This window comes from Apodemus sylvaticus, chromosome 7, assembly GCF_947179515.1.
Source record: "Apodemus sylvaticus chromosome 7, mApoSyl1.1, whole genome shotgun sequence".
Lineage (NCBI taxonomy): Eukaryota > Metazoa > Chordata > Mammalia > Rodentia > Muridae > Apodemus > Apodemus sylvaticus.
Window position 1 is genome coordinate 9,214,460 of NC_067478.1, and position 23,412 is coordinate 9,237,871.

Below are 23,412 nucleotides of genomic sequence, written 5' to 3' on the forward strand. Positions count from 1 at the left end.
GTTGGTCTCTAACCTCCAAGTGCACACTGTGGTACAAGTTGTCGATAAAATGTCTTCCCTGGGGGACAAACAACTTCTAGCCCTCCCCCTAGGGTCCCAAGTCAGAGGCAGAATCCCGTCGATGGCACACTCTGGTGAACCCAGGAGTTTGCAGGGCTTCCTTACAGAGTGGGGTGACCCTCACAAAAGGCTGCGCCCAGCAGAGATGATGATTTTCCCACAGCAGCATAGGTGTGGCCCCTCACCCCACAAGAGGCCTATACTCCCGAGACCTAGAGCGGCCTGGCAGTGCTGCTTACGAAGGGTGGGAGGGAGAGGCTGGAGACTGAACTGAGGGTCTGACCCTCCCGCCTTGGTGAGGGACATAAAGAGCCATCAAGTCCTCCCAGAATGTCCCTTTCCAAGGGAGCACAGCTGAATGACCCAAGGCGTTTGGCTGAGAGGATGGCCCTGCTCAGTGTAAGGGCCTCCTCTACCCTCCCACCACCACACTGTTCATAAAGAAAGGACTGTAACTTTTTTTTTTTTTAAGTTTTATTGATTTGTTCTCCTCCCTGACCCCTTCAAACTGTTTGCAGTCCTGGATGAGGGAAACTAAATTCACAGCCAGCCTTTGATGCGTAGGTATTGTGTTCTTTTTCTTTTTTTCCCATTTTATTTATTTATTTGTTTGTTTGTTTGTTTTGGTTTTTTGAATTTGGTTTTTTCGAGACAGGGTTTCTCTGTGTAGCCCTGGCTGTCCTGAAACTCACTCTGTAGACCAGGCTGGCCTTGAACTCAGAAATCCGCCTGTCTCTGCCTCCCAGCATGCTGGGATTACAGGCGTGCGCCACCACCACCCGGCAGTATTGTGTGTTCTAAAGCAGCCATTGAGAACTCTGAAGCGGGGGTGGGGGGGGGGTGGAGGGGTGGAGGGGTGGGGGGTGGGGGAGTAGGGGGATGGGGGGGGTGGGGGGGGGTGGGGGGGGTGGGGAGTGGGGGGGGTGGCGGGTGTCTCTGTGAGTTCCAGGCCAGCCAGGGCTACACAGTGAGAGACAGGAAGGAAGGAAGGAAGGAAGGAAGGAAGGAAGGAAGGAAGGAAGGAAGGAAGGAAGGAAGGAAGGAAGGAAGGAAGGAAGGGAGGGAGGGAGGGAGGGAGGGAGGGAGGGAGGGAGGGAGGGAGGGAGGAAGGAAAGAGGAAGGGAGGGAGGAAGGGAGGGAAGGAGGAAGGGAGGGAGAAGGGAGGGAAGGAAAGAGAGAGAGAGAGGGAGGGAAGGAGGAGATTATCCTGCAAAATAAAATATTTCATTATGAGTCTTTTGTTGTTCTTGTTTCTTGGTTTTTATTTTTCTAGACAGGGTTTCTCTGTGTGGCCCTGGCTGTCCTGGAACTCACTCTATAGACCAGGCTAGCCTTGAACTCAGAGATCTGCCTGCCTCTGTCTCTGAATGGTGAGATTAGAGGCCGTGACGCACCACCACCCGGCTCTCATTACAGCATTTTTACACATGTGTATCAAGTATTTTTCTAATATCAAATACCCTCTGCCAACATTAACCATCTTTTGTGTCACACCCTGCCAGGCCACACCGCGCCCCTTTTGTTTTGCTTTAGATTATGCAGCCCTGATTGACCAGGAATTTATGGTCATCCTGTGTCAGCCTCCAAGATGCTGAGTTTATAGGCTGGAGCCACGCCCCAGCCCCGGCTTTAGGGCTTTCTACTTGAAAACCTCCAAAGTCTTAGCCACATACATAGTACATAACTGTAATTCCAGCCCTCAGCTAACAGAGGCAGGAGGAATATGAATTTAAGGCCAGCCTGGGCCACAGAGTAAGAACTTGCTATATTACTAATAATGGCGGTGCTGGAAGGGCCGGGGAAGGCTCAGCATCAGCCTTGCGGGTTGCAGAAGCAGGAGCCAGCCGGTTTCCGAGAGTGGGAGGGGGTCGGGTCCCCTGGACTGAAGTTAGGGGTGGCAGATGATTAAGAACCATCGTGTGGGTGCTGAGAATCAAACCCAGGTCCTCTGCAAGAGGGACAAGTGCTCTTAACCACTGAGGAGGCATCTCTCAGTGGCGTCCAGATGCCTACCTCATGGCTAAGAAAACCTGTGTTCACAGTTGTAATCCCAGCACTTGGAAAGTAAAACCTGGAGGGTCAGAAGTTCAAGGTCATCCCTCACTACTCCATGGGTTCCAGGCAAAGCTAGGTAACAGGAGGCTCTGACAGATAAATCCATGCATACATGCATACATACATGTTATAATGGCAGGTTGTTTTGTTTTTGCTGCTGTTGGTTATTGGAGTTAGTTTGTTTGTTTTTTAAGACTTAGTCTCACTGCGTAACCCTGGCTGACATGGAAATCACTATGTAGACACTCTGTTGACCAGGCTGCCCTTGAAGTCGCAGAGCTCTGCCTGCCTCTGCCTCCCGGTGGTGGGTTTTATTTATTTATTTAGTTTGTTTGTTTGTTTGGATTTGGTTGGGTTTTTTTTTTCCCAAACAGGGTTTCTCTGTGTGGCACTGGCTGTCCAGGAACTCACTCTGTAGACCAGGCTGGCCTCGAGCTCAGAAATCTGTCTACCTCTGCCTCCCAAGTGCTGGGATTAAAGGCGAGCACCACCAATGCCCGGCTCCAGTGGTGGATTTTGAAACTAGCCTATTTTATTAGTATTTGTAGAATTCGGAATTGAGTCTCATGCCTCCCGCTTGCTCTATCACCGGGCTCTACCCTCAGCCCTCAATTTTTATTTTATTTATTTATTTATTTATTTTTGGTTTTTTGGATTTGGGTTTTTCGAGACAGGGTTTCTCTGTATATCCCTGGCTGTCCTGGAACTCATTCTGTAGACCAGGGTGACCTTGAACTCAGAAATCCGCCTGCCTCTGCCTCCCAGAGTGCTGGGATTACAGGCGTGTGCCACCACCGCCCGGCTTTTGATTTTACTTTTTATTATTAGTTTTACATTTTTATTATGTTTATTTATTTCAGTGGGGGACACTAATTTGGCACAGAACTCATGTGGAGTTTGAAGGACAAAGTTCAGGGCTCCATCCCACCACGTAGGCTCTGGGAATTGAACGCAGGTCATCAGGCTTAGCCGCAAGTGCCTTTACCTCTGAGCCATCTTGCTAGCCCCTGGCTTTTTATTGTGTGGTATGATCTCTTTAGACCACTTAAGCTGGCATTTAAGCCTCATCTTTCACAGGGGTGTAGGGGTCTGAACCCAGGTCCAGATTCCTGTGCACCAGGCACTTAAATCAACCCTCTGAGCCTTGTTCTCAGCCTCAAGATAATAGCTTTGTATTTTAAATCTCCCTCCCCTTCCCCTTTCTCCCTCCTCTCCCCCCCCCTCTTTTGTTAATGGATGAAACCTGGGACACAAACCACTTTGATAACTTAATGACTCTTGATGTGAACAAATGAGAGTTGACCCCCCTACCATTAAATGTCCAAAGCTCTATCTGGTTCTCCTGAGCTGACAAACCTACCTCTCATCCAAGGTGTCTGCATTTCCCTCATGAAGGGAGATAAAAGTTCTTCGAAGTTTCTTGGCATTGTCTCTTCAGCCAAAAATATGTAATTGCTCATCGGACTGTTGAGAGTGATATTGAAGATGGGCAATTCCGCTTGTAGCCTGTGTACCTAGAACGGAGGTCACGCCCCAGAAGCTGGGGGGGGGCACACTAGGGCAAAAAGTGGGGGTGGGATTGCTGCATTGAGAGTCCATCAAAGCTTCATCGTGAGATCCTGTCAATGAGTGAATGAATGAATGAAAGTCCAGGGGTTGGACAGATCCTCAGCAGCTAAGAGCACTAGCTGCTCTTCCACTGCAGCATGAGTCTGTAGTCCCTGCCTTGGAGTTAGGGGCAGGAAGATCCGAGGGACCTTGCTAGCCAGCCAGCTTAATCAAACTGCAGGGTTTTTTAATTAATTAATTTGAATATAATTATTATATGAATATTAAATATTCATATAATTAATTAAATGAGTACACTGCAACTGTCTTCAGACACACCAGAAGAAGGCATCAGATACCATTACAGATGGTTGTGAGCCACCGAGTGGTTGCTCAGAATTGAACTCAGGACCTTTGGAAGAGCAGTGAGTGCTCCTAACTGCTGAGTCATCTCTCCAGCTCAAAATGTGTAGCCCAAGCTAGCCTCGAACTCGTGATCCTCCTGCCTCTGCCTCCTTCAGCGAATCCTACCAGTGTGTGCCACCACAACTGCCCAAATTCCAGGTTAAGTGAAAGACTTTGTCTCAAAAAACCAGAGATGGCGAGAGGAAGGCGCCTGATAGCAACCTCAGGCCTGTATGTGCACGCACAGGACACACACACACACACACACACACACACACACACACACACACACACGAACCCCGACACCATTGAAAAAATAGTCATGTTTTCTAATAATTCTGACCTCATAGACCTTCAGGCTCTGCAGTTGGAGTCCCAGCAGCCAGACTCCGTCCCTCGCTGTTTCTTTGTATCAACGCCTTCTGGAAGATAACCTTGCACCCACTCCTGAACTCAGAAGGAAGTCAGGAACACGCAGGGCTGAGGCTAGCCCACTCGGTGCTTTCTCCTCTTCAGGACAACCCTTACCATCTCTTAGAAAATGGTCACTTGGGTCACCATGGTGCCCACTCGGGGCTGGCACCCACTCGGGGCTGGCACCCACTCTGGTTCAGGAAGCTCCCTGAACCCAGGGGGTCCTCCTCCTCTATGGCCTCTTTTCTGGTTCAGTTATTTGTGGGTCTGCTCTCCAGCTCCCCAGAAATCTTCCCTTCTCGATGCAGGTCCACCTTGCCAAGGGCTCCTTTCTCAACCACTGGAGCTGGGGGAGGGGACGGGTCTCCTGTGACCCTCCCACCCCGCCCCAGGCAGGCCTGGAACTCATTACTCAGCCACAATGGCCTCTGGTCTTCCTGTCTCCACATCTCAGGCACAGAGATTCAGACTCTGTGTATTCACCACACGTAACCACCTTTGACTTTAAAAATTCTAAACTTACATCCCACCTCCTCCCTGGAGACTCTGATGTAATTGGTTTGAGGTGTTGCCTAGACACAGGGTTAAAGGTTAACATGTAGCAGTTTGAGAATTCTAGGTCTTTTCTTTTCTTTTCTTTCTTTCTTTCTTTCTTTCTTTCTTTCTTTCTTTCTTTCTTTCTTTCTTTCTTTCTTTCTTTCTTTCCTTTTTGTTGAGACAGGGTTTCTCTGTGTAGCCTTGGCTGTCCTGGAACTCACTCTGTAGACCAGGCTGGCCTCGAACTCAGAAATCCCACCTGCCTCTGCCTCCCAAGTGCTGGGATTAAAGGTGTATGCCACCACCGCCGGCTCTAGTTTTGTTTTGTTCTCTCTCTCTCTCTCTCTCTCTCTCTCTCTCTCTCTCCTCTTCCTTCTTTATTTCGCTTTTTGTAGGACAGAGCCTCACTGTGTATAACCAGGCTACACAGATCAGGATGGCCTCCGAGACCTGCCCATTTGGGGATTAAAGGCATATATCACCACACACAATTTGACTTGTTTTTTTCCAGATGATCCCACTGTTTAACCTTGGCTCATCTTGAACTTGCTATGTAGACCAGGCTGTCCTCGACTCATAGAGACTAATACAGAGTGCTAGAGATAAACCTATTCCATTTTAAAATTAATTTATTTTAAACCAGGCATTAATTTAATGAATTTAATATTTAATCCAGGTAATTGCCTTTAATCCCAGCATTTGGGAGGCAGAGGCAGGCAGATCTCTTGTGAGTTTGAGGTCACCCTGGTCTTTAGCATGTTTCAGACCATTCAGGGATACACTGTGACACCCTGTCTCAACAAATGAATTAGTTAAAATGATTTCACTTACTGTTGTTATGCTGTGGGAGAGACAGTGGGCGCTTATGTGGACAAGCACCGGGAAGGTCTGAGGACAACTGCTTGCCTGTAGGAAGTTGGTTCTTCCCTCCTCCGTGGGCTCTAGAGATCTGACGCCTTTCCTTGCTAAACTAGCTCGCCCTCCCCATTTTTGCTTTTGTTTTGTGGTGGGGCCTCATATGATCCAGGTTGGCCTCAAACTCACCGTGTAGCTAAGGATGACTTTGAACTCCGATCCTCCTGACTCTGCCTCGCTGACGCAGAGATCGCCACACGTTCCCCCATTACTGGTTTCAGTGGCCTCGGCACGCATGCGCAACTGCAGGACAACAGCTTGGATGGGTATTTTGGGAGCAGAGGTCAGCGCAGCTCTGGCAGGGACAGAAAAGGAGCATGTCCTGCCCTGTGAGTAACCACATGAGGGGACAGTTCAAGTTTCTGTTTCGACCATGTGTAGACAAGTTTTCCATCCTGAAATGCAGGGATGCTTGTTTGAGACGAGGCAACAAGATGGCCTCCCATTTTTATGTGGCCAAGAATGACCTGGGAGATTCTCCTCCCTCGGTCTCCCACGAGCTGTGATTACAGGCCAGAGCCACCAGGCGCTGGGGAATGAAGTTCTTGGGTTCAAAGTAGCCCTCTACCAACTGTACTACGATGCCTCCCTTGTAGAGCAGATACTGACAGATCAAGGGCAGAAGACATTAAAGCTCCTGGCTCGCTAGGAAATTCACGGGTGCCTGGGCTAGTCCTGTTTAAACGAATTTGGCAGCCGTTATTAAAGCAGGCGCAGGCTCAGCGCCCAAATCTGGGTGAATTCGCAGTCTACTATTTAGGCTGTCTGAGCTCTACCCTTAAGTGATAGCAGTCCCTGTTCAGAGAGTGAATAGGTGACACTTCTATAGGTTCGGTCGGGCTTGCTCTGCCCAGGAGAGTGACACACAGCAGCGGGAGCTCGGAGCTCCAGTCTACGCAATAACATTGGCCTGCATGTGGCGCGCCTGGCACTGAAAGGGAACCCGCAGGGAGGTGGACTACACATCCCAACATTCCTCGGGCAGGGGTGGGGCGACACCGGAGGCTGACCAGGCCACCCGCCGGGACCAGGCGTGCGCAATGGTTCTTGGGAGTGGCGGGGCGGGTCCTCCTGGCTGTCAGCTGTGGCCCTAGGCGCCTAGGCGGGGTGACGGTGGCCATTGGCGGACAGGAGGGCGGGGCGGGGTCGCCCGGAGCGGCTATACTAGGCCGTTCCAGTGAGCAGCCGGCTTGGGAAGCACGGTGTGTGTTGCAGCATTCCGGCTTGCAGCAGCGATCCGGTTTGCAGCAGCGATCCGGCTTGGTCCTGGGAGGAAGGCTGTGTGCAGCAGCGATCCGGCTTGGCCATGGCAGCGGCGCCTCTGAAAGTGTGCATCGTGGGCTCGGGGAACTGGTGAGCAGAGGCGGGTGGGCGGCGCGGGCTCCGCCTCCAGGAAGCCCCGGTTCCCGGCGGGCCAGGGCTGCTCTCCCGCTGCTTCAGCGTGGACACCAGGGCACCGCGGGTAGGCAGAGAGGCGGGCCTGCGACCGCCTGTCCCGGTTGGGTACTGCGGGGACAGAGGCCACGCCGAGGAACCAGAGCGCGAGGTGCCCGGCCGAGCTGGCCCGGTGGCAGCGCTCACCGCGCCCGTGGGCACCTGTCTGCGCACTGGTTACCCTGCGGTCACGGCCACCTGCTCGCCACGCCCGGGTACTTGGCAAAACAACCTAAGGGCGTTCTCCATTCTCCCCTGCCGATCACGCCTTGGAGGAATTTGCAGAGGCTCAGTTGTTCTTACTGCAGTTTTGGGGGTTGAGGAAACCGAGGCACAGAAAGTGAAAAGGGTCCTTGCTATTTGGGGGCAGTGCTGCCCTTCAAGAGACAGTTCTCACTTCCTCTGGCAAGTGTTTCCCAATCGTGCTTACGTGATATCGAGGAGGGGGACCAAGTCCCTACTGGCCTGGCTGCCGGGACTTGAGGGTCCCAGGGAAAGGTGTTTGCTGAGCTCCGTGTCCCCACTGGGCTGTCTTAGACTTCATTGGTAAAGCGTTTGGTGTTTGGAGAGCTTTGAAGCTCTTCCAGTAGTTTCGATCCTTAACATAGGAGAAGTTGGGGTCTCCGTGAGAAGGAGGCAGGATACAGTGTGTTCCAGACTTTTCCCGCGGCCCAGGGGTGGAACAGTTGAGGGCCGGCCGTTCTCCTGGCTCCTGCCCCCTTCTGTTTTCCTGGGTCTGACTCACACCCACGGCTCAGGCTTGCTAGAAGCGGTACTGTACAGGAGTCGTAGGAGCCACCTGACTGGTCTCCGAAGACTTGGCTCTGAAAGGACTTTTGGAGGAAACCTTAGCTAGCTGTGCTTTTCCATTGCGGCTGGACCGGTGGCCTCTCCCCGGCCTCCGCTTGCCGACCTCTACCCTTGCGTTGGACTCACATTTCCGGCGAGCTCTCCCCTCCGGACCATTCCTTTACCTGGTGCCTGGCATATATATACTAAGTAAACTTTTTTTATTTGAGACAGGTATTACTTCAGCTCTGGCCTGATACTTGCTGGGTAGACCAAGTGATCTGCTCACAGAGATCTTATTGCTGCTGTTAAAGGCGATGCAAGGGCCACACTGACCGTTTTTTTTTTTTTTGTTTTTTGTTTTGTTTTTGTTTTTTTCCTTTCCTCTTGGTAATGGAGATCTGACCCAGGGCCTCTTGAGTCGTAATGAATGCTCTATCCTCTATGCGGAGGAGACTACATCACTGACACTCAGCAGAAAATTATTCTGTTGCTCAGTTAATACGGATACTCTGCCTGCTGCTGTAGATCAAGCCCTGGGGCCTTGTTCCTAGGAAGCAACTCTACTTCCAGCCAGCCAGCCATGTGTTTCAAAAGCCCAGAGTTGTAATAACACCTGCCTGGAATTCCAGTCCTTGGGGGCAGGCAGGGGAATCAGGATTCACAGTCAGGCTCTCTCTCTCTCTCTGTCTCTCTGTCTCTCTGTCTCTCTCTCTCTCTCTCTCTCTCTCTCCCTCCCTCCCTCCCTCCCTCCCCCCTCTTTCTTTCTTTCTTTGGTTTTTCGAGACAGGGTTTCTCTGTGTAGTCCTGGCTGTCCTGGAACTCACTCTGTAGACCAGGCTGGCCTTGAACTCAGAAATCCTCCTGCCTCTGCCTCCCAAGTGCTGGGATTAAAGGCGTGCGCCATCAGCTCCCGGCATGCTTTTTATTTTTAGTACAATTTGTTTAATTTTTTTTTAAAGATTTATTTATTATTTATACGTAAGTACACTGTAGCTGTTTTCAGACACCAGAAGAGGGCGTCAGATCTTGTTATGGATGGTTGTGAGCCACCATGTGGTTCCTGGGATTTGAACTCAGGACCTTTGGAAGAGCAATCAGTGCTCTTAACCACTGAGCCATCTCTCCAGCCCTAATTTGTTTAATTTTTATTAGTATGGGTCTGAATGTTTTGCCTATGTAAGTGCACTCCTGTGTGTGTGTGTGCCTGTTGCCTGCAGAACTCAGAAGAGGGCAGAGGATTTCCTGGAACTGCGATGCTGAGGGTTGTGAACCACCATGCGGCCCCGTGCAGCATCTCGTGCGGGTGCTGGGGAAGAGATCCTCTGCAAGTGCCCTTAACCTCTGAGCCATCTCTCTGGGCCATTTTATTTCTTTTTTGAGACTGGGTCTTAGTACTTGCTATGGAGGCCAAGCTGGCCTTGAACTCACAGATCTGCCAGCCTCTGCATCCTGATTGCTGGGATTAAAGGCGTGCGCCACCACCCCTGTCCATTTCCATTTTTTATTGTGTTTGTGTGAGAGAGTTCCTGCAGAAGTCAGAGGACAACTTCTGTAAACTCTGGGGATTCAGCTCAGGCCATCAGGCTTCTGTAGCAAGAACTTTTACCTGCTGCCCCACTGTGTGCTTTTAGTGTGCTATTTGAGGCAGCAGCAGAAAGCTCTATGCCCCATTGAATAGGACTCCTATCTGCCCTTCAGAGTGTCACACAGACCTTCAACTTGTCTTTAATCAAGGTCACTGCAGAGAAATGTCAGCTGCCTCGTTGGCTCTGACACTGGACAAGCACCCACTGAGCACATTTTGTTGTTTTGAGACAGGGTCTCATTTAGCCCAGGTTGGCCTTGACCTAGTTGAGGATGGTTTTGAACTCCTGTTTCCTGTATCTCCAACCCACTGGTGCTAGGCTTACAAACAGCCTTTCCCTCTCCCGGACAACTCCATAGAGGGCAGCTCTTCTGCCCATTTGTCAGGTGCAGGCAGAAGTGGCCCAGCTCTGCCACGCTAGACTGAACGGGAACAAGGGCTGTCAAGAGAACTCTGGGCTTTCATGGAGGCTTGGCTGCTAGCCTGAAGCATCTTCATTCTGATGTACTTGGCTGCATTCTTGGTCCGATCCAGCTCTGGGAGTGAGTAGAACTTGGCCTGTGGCACAGCGATTGAGAAATGTTTGGAAGGCTTGGGCTGGCTGCCTGCCTCCATTAGGTACGGGATCAGACAGACAGATGCTGGCTTCAGGCCATCGCCTTGGGTACAGAGTCACTCCAGTCCTAGACAGAGGATCCCCGCTTCCTGAGAACTTCCTGATTTCAGGGACTGAAAAAAAAAAAAACAGGGAGGGGTCAGAAGGGGGCAGAATGGCTCAAGTCTATGATTGCTGCACAGAAGGATCTGAGACAGGAGGAACACTACAATTAAGAGGCAAACCTGGGCTACATAGTAGGTTCTAGACCAGGCAGAATTACAATGAAATCTTATCTCAAAAAAATAATCAGGGTAGAGATGGAGTGTTCACTTCTGAATTGTATAGATGCCAATGTTTGCCCCTGGTAGGTGCTGTCTTCCTTAGGGTCCTGTGCCCTTTTCAGGAACAGTACACGGTCTCCACTATTAAGTGACTCGGGTGTGAGATAAATAAGGGCTTAGAAGATAAGATTCAAAGATACAGACTGTGAACTGGGGTCTGGCACAAGCCTACAGCTGGCCGTGAACTCAGTACAAAGGGTGACTTTGAACTTTTTTTTAATGTATCCTGTAGGCTTTTATTTATATAACTTAAAAAAAAGAGTTATGTATTTTGTGGGAGTGTTTTGCCTTTATGTATATCTGTACCACACGGATGCCCGGTGCCCTTGGAGGTCAGAAGCAATTCTCAGATCCCCTGGCTGGAGTTACAGACAGCTGGGAGCCGCTGTGGGGTGCTGGGACTCAAACCCAAGTCCTTTGGAAGATTAGCAGTGTTTTTAGCCTCCTAAGTCATTTCTCCAGTTCCAACTTTGAACTTTTGATCTTTTTTCCTCTACTTGCCCAGTGCTAAGATTACAGGAAAGCCACGGGGGGTTTTGTTGGTTGTTGGTTTGGTTTTGTGAGACAAGGATCCACTATGAAGACCAGGCTAGACCAGTCAGATCTGCCTCTGCTCCCCATACATAGCACGTGGTCCAGAGACTCCCTACACCGAGGTCACCTCTGCAGCCAGTCTTGGTGAATCGCTCCTTAGAAAAGGGCAGATTTTCCCTCAGAAAGGACTTCAGCCTTTTGCTCCTTTTCAAACGTGAGCCTGCTGTCCACATCCGGTCCTCAACCACAGGAATGTAAATATTGCTCAAGCAATCTTTACAACCAGAGATTTGAGTATTTATGTAAATAAAGGTGCAGTCACTTAATAGCTAAGGTGTAGCCTTTACCTCTCAGGCCCAAGTGTCTCCCACATGCTCCTTGACACCAGTGGTTGTGAAGGTAGGCTAGGTAAGGTCCTCTTGTCCTGGATGTGGGGACTGGGGCTGCGGGTGCGAGTCAACTAGACTGATGACAGAGGCCAGAGGAGCCTTGAACATCCATTGGAACCACACACACACACACACACACACACACACACACAGCATGATAGCATATCATTTGTATTCCCAGCATTTGGAGGGGGGAGGATCCTGAGCTCTAGATCATCCTGTCAAGGCAGTTCAAGGCCAATCTGAGCTACACAGCGAGACCCTGTCTCAACATTTCAAGGGCAGGTGTGTGTGTGTGTCTGTGTGTCTGTGTGTGTGTGTCACAGGGTAATATCACATTGGTAGAACACTTTCCAACTTTCCTAGCACATGCAAGGACCTGAGCTTACTCCATAATTATTACAGGATATTTTAACCTGATTATTGTCAGGGTGTGGCTCAGCCCTTGGCACACACCTTTTATCCCTCTGGTTAGAATACAGGCGTGTCCTTAGTAGCCACCTTTAGTCCCAAACAATGAAGATAAAGTTAGTTTGTAGAAGGAAGCACCTGCTTTAGAAAATGTCTAATTGAGGGGCAAAGTGAGAAATCAGAGAAATCAGAGAAAGACTTGACAGAATAGGTTAAGCCCAACTCACTAGAGATGAAAGAGGAAAGGGAAGCTACTTAGGGAGAGACAGAGGCTAGGAAGGAGAGGGCACAGCACAGGGTACAGTACATATGATAGTGGAGAGATGAGAGGGAGAGTGGAGCGGCTCAGAGGGAGGAGGCGGGCTTCACAGAGACAGATTGAAGAGAGAACAAACTAGACACGGTGAAGACAGAAAGATCCAGAGAATGAGAAGGAGCCAGAAGGTTAGAAAAGATAGCCAGAGCCAGGCAGTGGTGGTGCACACCTTTAATCCCAGCACTTGGGAGGCAGAGGCAGAGGCAGGCGGATTTCTGAGTTCAAGGGCAGCCTGGTCTTCAGAGTGAGTTCCAGGACAGCCAGGGCTACACAGAGAAACCCTGACTCAAAAAATCCAAAAGAAAGAAAGAAAGAAAGAAAGAAAGAAAGAAAGAAAGAAAGAAAGAAAGAAAGAAAGAAAGAAAGAAAGAAAGAAAGAAAGAAAGAAAGAAAGAAGAGAGAAAGAAAGAAAGAAAGAAAGAAAGAAAGAAAGAAAGAAAGAAAGAAAGAAAGAAAGAGAGAGAGAGAGAAAGAAAGAGAGAAAGAAAGAGAAAGAAAGAAAGAAGGAAGGAAAGAAAGAAGGAAAGAAAGAAGGAAAGGAGGAAAGGAGGAAAGAAAGGAGGAAAGAAAGGAAAAAGAGAAAGGAAGGAAGAAGAAAGGAAAAAGAGGAAGGAAGGAAGGAAGGAAGGAAGAAAAGATAGCTAGGGTACATTTGAAACCAACCAGAGCCACTCAGAGGCTGAGAGAAGCCAGACTGAATAAGCCAGCTGGGAGAGGAGTTTGAGCCAGCACAGGTGAGGTGATCCAGCCATCAAGAGCTCAGAAGGATTAAGTAGGGGTGCATGTATTCAGCAGTGAGTCTCAGAAGCTGAAGACATTCTAGGACTGGATTAGGTTGTATGGAGGCTCGAAGCTTCCAGGACTAGGCCTAGGTTAGCAGACTGAGGCAGTAAGCTTCCCAGACAACAGTTAAACGGGAGAATAAAAGTTATTTTTAAAATACAGCAAAAGTAAAGGAGGAGGAAGAAGAAAGAAAAACAAATAATGGGAAAATCTATAATCCCAGTACTGGAGGGATGCAGGGAGGGAGATTGAAGGGAGTTTGAAGCCAGCCTAGGCTACATAGTCTACATAGTGATTACCAGGCTAGCCCAGACTATATAACATTGTTTCGAAAGTAAAAAAATCCAAAATCAAACAACAAAACAAAACATGTCCGGTGCTGGTCTTTAGTCCAAGCCATCAGGAAGCAGAGGCAGGAGATCTGTGAGTTCGAGGCCATCCAAGCAGTGAGGCTGTTTTGAGACACTCAGTGCATTGCGTAGGTCAGTCACGCCGCCAGTGATCCTCCTGCCTCTGCCTCCCCAACTGCTGGGGTTACAAGATGAGTCACTACATGGACTCATGACACACACCTTGGACATGACCTTTACCTGCCGATCTTGGGCAGATTCCTCTGATCAGTTAAGGGACTTCAGGATGGCCCCGGTCAAGGGTGTTGAACTGAGAGTCCTGGTCGCCGACACCGAGGGCTAGGAAGCCATGCTCTCCCCCCTGTCTCTACTGATCACTCCCTAATTTCACACAAACCTCAGGCTACCTTTGGAATTCCAAGTAAGGATTTATAGATGCAATTTAAATTATCCAAGGCTGCAAAGCAGGGGACGGAGATGAGAGACCCAGGTAGCTGGCTCCCTAGGGACTTGATCCCCTACCCTGCCTGCCCGGGAGGATGGGTGTGGTTCTGGACATAGGTGCCCTTCTGCTGTGACCTGAGGTCTGTATTTTACACTGTGATCTTCCCGAGGTGCTGGGGCAACCCGAGAAGCTGGCTTTTGTTGGCAATTGGCTCTTAATATTTTTAATTACATTGACTTGTGTGTCTGTCTGTCTGTCCTTGGTTGTCTTTTAAAACAATGATCAGCTTTGTTGTATTAGTTAAAAAAAATTCACACCTTAGTGTTTTTTGAGAATTTCCTCCCTGAGAGCACTGTATTTACATCATTTGTACCCCCTCTCCCTTCTAACTCTTCCCCTGTCCCCCACTCACTCTGAACATCATGCACTCACCATCTTACTTACTTACTTACTTACTTACTTACTTATTGGTTTTTTTCAAGACAGGGTTTGTCTGTGTAGCCCTGGCTATCCTAGAACTCTCTGTAGACCAGGCTGACCTTGAACTCAGAAACCCACCTGCCTCTGCCTCCCAAGGGCTGGGATTAATCATTCTTTAATTTTTTATATGTAATACATGACACATACACATGTATCTATAGATACAACTGGCTGAGACCATTCAGTGTTGCTCTTGTGTGTGCCTGGAGGGAACTGATCTTCCCCCTCTCTGGGCAGCCATTGCCCAGGTGGGGATCTTGTGAGAGGTCCCCATCCCATTGAGGATGTCAGTTGGTATCATTGTGCAGGCCTTGTTTATGTGACTATATATATACAGGTTGTGTGAAAAATGTTCCTACCTTGACATATTTAGTGCGTGGGTGTGTGTGTGCTCACCGAAGCTCATGAACGCTGTGCATCAGAGGACAACTTTTGGGAACCGATTCTCCCCTTCTGCCTTGTGGATTCTGAGATCCGCCTCAGACAGTCAGGCTTGGCCCCAAGTCCCTTCATCTACTGAACCACCATGATGGCTTCTGTTTTGCCCCCTCCTTGTGTTTATCGACTTGGCCTTGGCCTGGAACTCACTGAGTAAGCCGAGGCTGCCTGGATAGTAAGTCCCAGTAATCCACCTGCCTCCACCTCCCCAGTGCTGGGGTTACAAGCCTGCTCCACCATGCCAAGTTTGCTTCACCATGCCCAGTTTGCTCTACCATGCCCAGCATTTTTATTCAGGCTTTGGGGTTTAAACTCAGGTCCTTGTGTGTACAAGGTAAGCGCATTACCAGACTGAGCCATTGCCCCAGACTGCTTTGCTTGTTTTTTATGCTTGGAGTTTTGTCGTTGTCTTTTGTGTTTCTGTGCGGGCGGAGGCCCATCTAGCTGTACCGAGCCTAGCTCTGATCTTCCCGCCTTTTCTCCCCTGTGCAGGGATTATAGACATGATACACTGTCTCGGTTTTACAGACTCAGGCTTTCCTGGGTTAGTGGCAGACATGCATTCCACCAAATTAGCCCTGTCCCAAACTCTTGGGTTGTAACTAACTAGCATGCAGTGGTGTCGTGCCCAGGAGCGTAACAGACTAATGGAACCGAGCTTCTTGCAGCTAGAGTCAGTGGGATGAGGAAGTGGCCCCCGTTTCCCCTCTCCTGCCTCCTGCCAAGCTTGAGAAACGCTGTTCCAGGCTTCTTCTCATCCTCTAGTTGCTTCTACCTGCTTTTTTCCCCCGAGTTCTAGAAAAAGGAAGCGGTCAGCGTGGGCTAAAAGCAACAAAACCAAAGAGCGCAGTCTTCAAGAACCCCCACCTAACAGCCTGAACTCTGGCCATGTGCACAGAAACAAGCTGAGTCTACCACCCTAACCTCCGTCCTTTATAGAAGGAACCTCTGTAACTCATGGGGTCTTTTTCTTCCTGTGTGCGTGCGTGTGCGTGCGTGTGCGTGCGTGTGCGTGCGTGTGCGTGCGTGTGCGTGCGTGTGCGTGCGTGTGCGTGCGTGTGCGTGTGTGTGTGTGTGTGCATATCTGTATATGCATGTTCACATGTGTGTACATATGCACGTGGAATCCTGTGTGTGTGTGTATGCATGTTCGCATGCGTGTACCTATGCACGTGGAATCCTGAAGCAGGCATCGGACAGTGTCTTCTGTCTCAGGGTCTCCATGCCTCAGCCTAGAGCTCACACGTTCCGCTTTGTCTAGCTACCCAGCTTGCCCTGGGATCCCGTGTCTGCCTCTCATGAACTGGTGTGTCACGTGGTCACCTCCCCTTCCTGGCTTTTTCTATGGGTCCTGGGGATCTGAACTCCAGACCTCACAGGGTGGCAAGCTCTTCGTCCATGAGCCGTCTCCCGTCTCCCCAGCCCTTGCCTGGCTTTCAGGTGGCTTGATGCAGCCATAGGAAGTATCTTACAAGAGCTCAGTCTCTGTTCCCTTGACACTCTGAGTGTCTGCAAAGAGTCTGTGTGTGGAGAGGAGTCAACTGGTGGAGGACTTGTCCAGTGTGCTGGAACCCCTGGCACAAACCTCTGATCCTATCAAGGAGGAGACAGAAGAGTCAGAAATTGAAGCTCATCCTCAAATCCTCTGCTACACAAGGAGTTACAGAGCAGCCTGGACCAGATGACACTCTGTTGCAAAGGGAGGGAGGGAGGGAGGCTTAGCAGGTAAACCAGCTTGCTGCCTAGAAACCCAGTTTACCCGGTGCTGGGGTTTGGAGCCAGGGCTTTGTGCTAGGGTGTACTCTACCATCTGAGCCGCATCCCCAACCACGTGCTGCCTTCTGTGGAGGGTACCCTTGTATGGTGCAAAGTGAGCCCTGTCCTCAGCAGTCACCAGAAGCCCTGTCGCCTCCCTCCCTCCTCAGTGAAGTACTCATAATGATTTTTTTTTTCACTGTCTCTGTGGTTTTCCTCTTTTGGTTTTAAACTTGGAAAGCGTCTGTACACAGAGATCAAATAAACATCGCACAGAGTTGAATCTAGTCCTACAATCTTTTGCTCTCCACATTTGTATCTGAGTCTCTCTGGCGCTCCATTGTACTTTAAAGGCCCTTTAACTGCAGAGCATCACATCGCACGCGATGTTGATCGTGGCTCTGCCTGGGTGGTGAGATGGGATTATTCTCGATGCTTTGAATTCTTCCATGGATGGCTGTTAGGACTGAAGGCTAGAGAACTCACCAACATCCGGGGCTGCCCAGGGAACCTCAGCTCAGAGCAGCCCTGGAGGGGCAGGGGCTCAGGCTGTGGAGAGCCTGGCCATGTGCTCGCCCTCCCTGAACACCTTCCTTGGTTAAAGGAGAGAACAAGAGGCTGGGGGATGGCTCCGTTGGTGAAATCAGGCAATCAGGAGGGCCTGAATTGTATCCCCAGAGCCCAGCGGTAAATCCAGAGTGTGATAGAACCACCTTTATATATTTATGTAATTTTAAATTGCATTTTAAAACGTACCTTTACTTTTGTGTGTTTGGGTGTTGTGTCTGCATGTGTACCCTAGACATGCATTATCCATGGAGGCCAGAAGAAGCCATCAGGTCCCGGGGCTGGAGAGAACAGACAGTCGGGAACCAAACCCTAGTCCTCTAGGAGGAGCCAGGGCTCTTACGCACTCTGGGCCTTAAATTACATTTATTTATTTAAGGTGGGGAGGAGAACAAGAGTCAGCTCTCTCCTTCCACGGTGTGGGGCCTGGACACAGAGCTGAGATCACCACACTTGGAAGCCGAGCTGTCTGGCCCACCCTATGATACACCCGCTTTAGATGAAAAACAGGCCAAAGACCTGCCCCTCAGATTCACACCCAGGGGTGGAGGGTGGGGGGTCCTTCTGCATTGCAATTTACCACCATGATCTCAGATGTCCTTACCTCCGACTGGGAGACCCCCAACCACCCCTCCGGTCCCTGTCTTGAGATGGGTAGTGCCAAATGAGGTACTGGCAACTGCACGGTGCCTGGTAGGCACCAGAGCCGTGCTCATCTGTCTGCCCATCCCCAGGCGGGCGCACCCTGACTTCCTAGCTGCCTTCCCGCCCTGCCCTGCGAGTCCAAACTTTCTTCCTGCTTCTTTCTTTGAAGTAGGGCATCAGTCTGTCCTTTAAGTTAATAAAATGGCCTTGAACTCCTAAGCCTACCTCTGCCTCCCAAGCGCTAGGATAATGAGCGTGCGCCACTGTACCTGACTTAAAGGATGAAACCCAGGGCTTTGTACATTCTAGGAAAGCTGTCTACCAGCTGAACGGTGGCTCCAGCTACCTGGTTCTTACCGTGCCAGAAACCAAGCATAAAGCTTTGTGGGTTTTGTTTTGTTTTTTAAATGTATTTATTACTGTGTTTGCATGTGTGCTTGCACATGGGAGAGGGTGTGCAGCGACATACATGTGGAGGTCAAAGGTCACCTTTCCGGGGCTCTGGAGAGCAAACCCTGGCCATCAGGCTCCTGTGATTAGCACTTTTATTATGAGCCATCCTCCAGCCACACTCAACACCCTGTGAGCACCAGGAGGCCTGAGTTCTGACCCAGATGTTTCTAAGAGCCTTTACTGTTCCACCCCATTTGCCCTGGTCTCAAGAAGACAATATTCAGGGGGTGGAGGTTTACTGAGTGGGAGACTGTCTGTCAGCAGTGGGGAAGTCTTGTCTACACTGGGGCGAGACTTTGAGGTGACGGGTCAACTGTGCTCCCATAATTAGCTCCCCACTCATGAGCCCAGGAAACTCATTAGTCCCCCAGGGTTGGGCCCTGGAATCTACTTTGGTTTGTCACTGGGGTCCTGTCACTGGGGAGCAGGTGTTTAGATCAGGGTTTAAATCTCGGGGAAAGAAAGCCTTCACAATAGCCACCATCTTGGGCATCACTCTTCACCATGTCCCAGGATCCGAACTCCAGAAGGGCACAGACAGACAAGCCTGTGGCTTCCCCTCACAGACAGACAGACAGACAGACAGACAGACAAACCTGTTGCTTCCCCTCCCTTGCACACCCTGCACACAGTCTATGCATGGATTGTCTGGAAGCGGGTCTACTTTAAGGACTGAATAGGCTAGGGCCCTTGGGAAACAGATCTGGGATCAAAGTCCTGCCTTTTGGTGCTCGCGGCATCGTCCCTGGGTCACACCTGTACTTTTCTTTACTTCCTCTCTTATCATTTGTGAAGTGATGACAGTGTCTCTCCATAAAGATTGAGGCCTTATAGCAAGAATCCACCCATGTCCCACTTGATTATTTTTATTTTTCAAATCTTTATTTTACATGGGTGTTTTCCCTGCGTGCAACTCTGTACCACATGTAAGCCGGGTACCCTCAGCGTTAGCAGAGGGCATCACAGATTCCCTGCTACTGGAGCTACAAATGACTGTGAGTCATCATCTATTTTAAAACTGGGAATTAAAACTGGGTCCTCTGGAAGAGCAGTCAGTGCTCTAACTACTGCGCCATCTTTCCAGCCCCCACTTATTTGGTTGGCTGAGTTTTTTTTTGTTTAGCATTGGATTGGGGTTGTTGTTGTTGTTTTAAGAAAGGGTCTCACAGCCTAGCAGTGGTGCCACACACGTTTAATTCCAGCACTCGGGAGGCAGAGGCAGGTAGATCTCTGATTTCAAGACCAGCCAGGGCTATACACAGAAACCCTGTCTTGAAAAACTTAAAGAAGGAGAAGGAGGGGGAGAGAGAGAGAGAAGAAAGGGTCTCACTGTGTATCCCTAGCTGGCCTAGACCTCTCAGATGTCCTCCTGCCTCAGTGTCACACTTGGTTTTTGTTTTTGTTTGCTCCCCACCCCCCAAATGTTTCTCTGTGTAGCCCTGGCTATTCCAGAACTCACTTTGTAGACCAGGCTGGCCTTGAACTCAGTGACCCACCAGCTTCTACTTCCCAAGTGCTGGGATTAAAGGCGTAGATACACCTGACTTTGTTTTTGAAAAGAAATCTGATAGCCCAGGCTAGCCTCCAACTCCAGATGTGGCTGAAGATGGCCTCAGTCCTTATTCCCCCAGCTCCACCTCCCAATGCCGGAATCACAAACTCATTTGCAAAGCCTTGGAGAGTTGAGTGACTTAGTGTGTGCTTTGAGCCTAAGTTAATGCTCCCTTGTGTCTGGGTTTGGACTTCATGCTTCTGTGTAAACACTCTGGACTGGGTTTGATTCCAGGGACTTTCCTGGGAAGCAGCTCAGTCCCTTCCCAGGTAAGGCCTGTCTTCTGGAGCCTCTCCCAAGGCAAGGTCAAGAAACTGAGCCAGGTCTCTGCCCACTACCTGTCTGTCTCTCACCAGCAGCACTGCGCGCGCGTGTGCACACACACACACACACACACACACACACACACACACAATGCACTCGTGCACACTCGTGCACACACACCACACACACTCGCCGAAATCCTCGGGTTTTTGGGCACTCTCCATCACCCTCACTTGTTTGAGTTTGAGGTAGGGTCTCAATCCAAATTGTTCTGGAACCCACTTGAGTCGGTGACGGACATCTTCTGCCTCCATGCATTTGTTAGAATTTTCTTTATAGTGATACCAATAATAATTGGAGGCTTTGAATATTGATGTGTACCACTAATAATTGAGCAAATGCTGGCATTTTCCTGATAACAGGCAGGGCTGGGGGGGGGGGGAGCATTCCCTATAAGGGCAGAGTTTTCAGTGGCTTGGAGGCAGATATGCCTCTCACCTTGAGTGGACTTGTGAGGACTCAAGTGAGTTTACGGGGTTCCCGCCCCCTCATTCCAGGGGATCAGCTGTTGCGAAAATCATCGGAAGCAACGTGAAGAAGCTGCAGAAGTTCTCCTCCACCGTCAAGATGTGGGTCTTCGAAGAGACCGTGAACGGGAGGAAACTGACGGACATTATCAACAGTGACCACGAAAACGTGAAATATCTCCCAGGACACAAGCTGCCAGAAAATGTGGTACGATGTGGCAGGGGTGTAGACACATCCGCTTCTGTCTCCAGGCTGGGATCCTCTGGGTGTCACTGGGGCCTGGATGTGGTAAAGCAACCTTTGACTGGCTCGGATTTTCTCAGATTTGGGTTGATTTGTTCTTGGTGTTTTTTCTGTGGATACTGTTGGTATTATGTTACTACCTCTTAAAGTGTGTGTGTGTGTGTGTGTGTGTGTGTGTGTGTGTGTGTGTTCTTGTGTGCTTGGAGTTCAGACATTGGATCCCTTGGAGCTGGAGTTACAGGAGGTTGTGCTAGGAACCAAACTGTGGTCCTCTTGGAAGAGCCACAAACTCTTAACCACGTAGCCACCCCTCCTCCCCTCACCACTGCCTCTTCCAAGGACAACAACCATATTGGATTAGAGCCCTCCCCACTCTCCCTATCATTAACTGACAGGCTTTTCTTTTGAATTTTTAGGCCTCCCCACCTCTACCCCCAAGACAGTTTTGCCGGCATGTAGCCCAGGCTAGCCTCAAGCACCCATGGCACTGCATGAACTTGGGGGTCTTCTTGCTTGCACCTCCCTAGCATTAGTACTACAGCTTTAGGTCACATGGGGCTGAGAATCAAACCCAGGGTCTCACCCCTGCTTACTGGGGTGGGAGAGCTAGGAGGTCAGCATCATGCTCCTTTCTTGGTGCCAGTAACAAGGAACTTGCGCCCTCTGTCTGCCCCACCACATGCCTGGAACTCTGCCCACCTGCTTTTGACTTGCTAGGTGGGCACCCAGAGCTCCTACCCTGGTGCTTTTCCTTTTTATTTTGAGACATGATCTCCCTAGGCTGCCTAGGTAGGGCTTAAACTTGTGAGCCTACTGCCTCAACCCCCTGAGGAGCTGAGATTATAAATCTGTACACTGGGGCCAGGCAGTTTAATACCGGGGACCATGAATCTGCCAAGTGGCTCTAAGAAGCAAGAGCCTGGGCCCTGGAGGGAGAAGGGAGGAAGCTGGGGGGGGGGGGAGTTCCTCCCTCACCACCCCCTTCCTCCCCGGGCTGAATGTAGACAGGAGGAAAGCCTAGTATCATACCTCAGCCTTGCCATCCCATCCAAATATACATTCCCCTCTGTGGAAGGGACATTTATGTGACCTCTCTTGGATAGTGCCCCCAGAAGCCATCTGTACCTGACATTGGAACCCCAAGGTCACAACACAAGTACAGCCTTCTCTCTACAGTCCTCTCTTCCCTAGTGTCTCAGTTTTAGCATGCGTCTTCTTGTCTTCTTGTGAATTTGAGAGGATACACAGGACGCCAGCTAGTTATTAATTTATTCACTATTTATTTTAGAGGGTGGTGGGTGGTGGCACACTCCTTTAAGTCCCGGCACTACTGAGATAGAGTCAGCTGGATCTCTGAGTTCTGGTCTACAGAGTGAGTTCCAGGAGAGCCAAGGCTATACAGAGAAACCTTTCTCAAAAACCAAAAACAATCAAACCAACAAAACCACTATTTATTTTAACTAATTTTCCAAAACTTTTTATAAAAATAGATTTTGTGTCTGAGGATGTCTGTGTGTCTGTGCTTGGCATACATGCCTGGTGCCCAGGGAGGTCTGAAGAGGGTGTTGGATCCCCTGGGACTGGAGTTTCAGATGGCTGTGAGGCACCATGTGGGTGCTGGGAATTGAACCCTGGTCCTCTGCAAGGGCGGGAGAGCTTAGCAGCTGAGCCATCTCTCTAGAATCCCTCAGCAATGGGCTCCATCTTTTCTGGTGTGCCCTGAATTTGGTATGTAGCTGAGGCTGATTCAGCTCCTGACCTTCCTGCCCTCATCTCCCCAACCAGCTTCCCCTGGTTTGTGGTTCTGGGGATCTAACTCAGGGCTTCGTGTACCCCAGGAAGGCTCTGGACCCATTGAGCCCCGATCCCAGCCCTGCATTGCTGTGCATGTCTGTCAGCGAGACTGGGACTGCAGAGTCTAAGTCTCCTTTGCACGGATCCTAAACCACTGCACGCCCCACCCTGCGTGAGGTCCCCACTCTGGAACCTTCTGTGACAGTGACCCGCCGTTTCTGAGTGCCACTTTCTCCCACTGGCTCTCTGAAGGCTGGCAGGTCTGGGTGTGGTTTTCACGGACCTGAATGGAGAGGACAGCAGTTATTTGCCTGTGCTTGGGAGAGCGGTGGCTGAGCTGGCTTCACCGGGAGCTGATGTTTGGAGCTCTGCCAGGTGCGGAAAGGCTCTTCCACTGTGGCGCTCTGGCTTCAGCTGGTGTGACATGGGAGCCACTGGTCACAGCTCCCTTGGGATTAGTTTCATTGTCTCTCTCATCCTTGTCTGCTGAGCTCTGCCAGGTTTTTAAAAAACACTGTTCTCACTAAATTCGCACATCTACACTTAAGTAGGCTTTTTGTTTGGTTTGGTTTTTGGCCTTCTGGGACAGTTTTGTGTAGCCGGGGCTGGCTGTGGCTCCTGATCCTTTCTTTTTTGCCTTAGCATCATGGTATCCAGAATGAAAGAGAGGCTGAGGCAGAAGGATGGCGAGTTTGAGGCCAGCATGGGCTACACGGTGACTTCCAGGACAGCCTGGGCAGTAAAGGACAGTCCTATCTCAAAAAAAGCAGTAATGAGAGCA

General features: G+C 50.1%; 1 protein-coding gene across 2 annotated transcripts in view; it reads left to right on the top strand.

Annotated features, from left to right (window-relative positions):
* Positions 1-7,044: 7,044 nt before the first annotated feature.
* Positions 7,045-23,412, top strand: part of Gpd1l (glycerol-3-phosphate dehydrogenase 1 like) — a 35,562-nt gene continuing 19,194 nt past the window's right edge. The window contains exons 1-2 of one of the 2 annotated variants that reach the window (XM_052187071.1): positions 7,045-7,287; positions 20,624-20,801. In XM_052187071.1, coding sequence (XP_052043031.1) covers positions 7,241-7,287; positions 20,624-20,801 — 225 coding nt within the window. In that variant the 5' untranslated portion in view covers positions 7,045-7,240. Of the gene's footprint in view, positions 7,288-7,338; positions 7,397-20,623; positions 20,802-23,412 lie in introns of those variants that run through there. The other variant, XM_052187072.1, reaches the window with a different exon arrangement.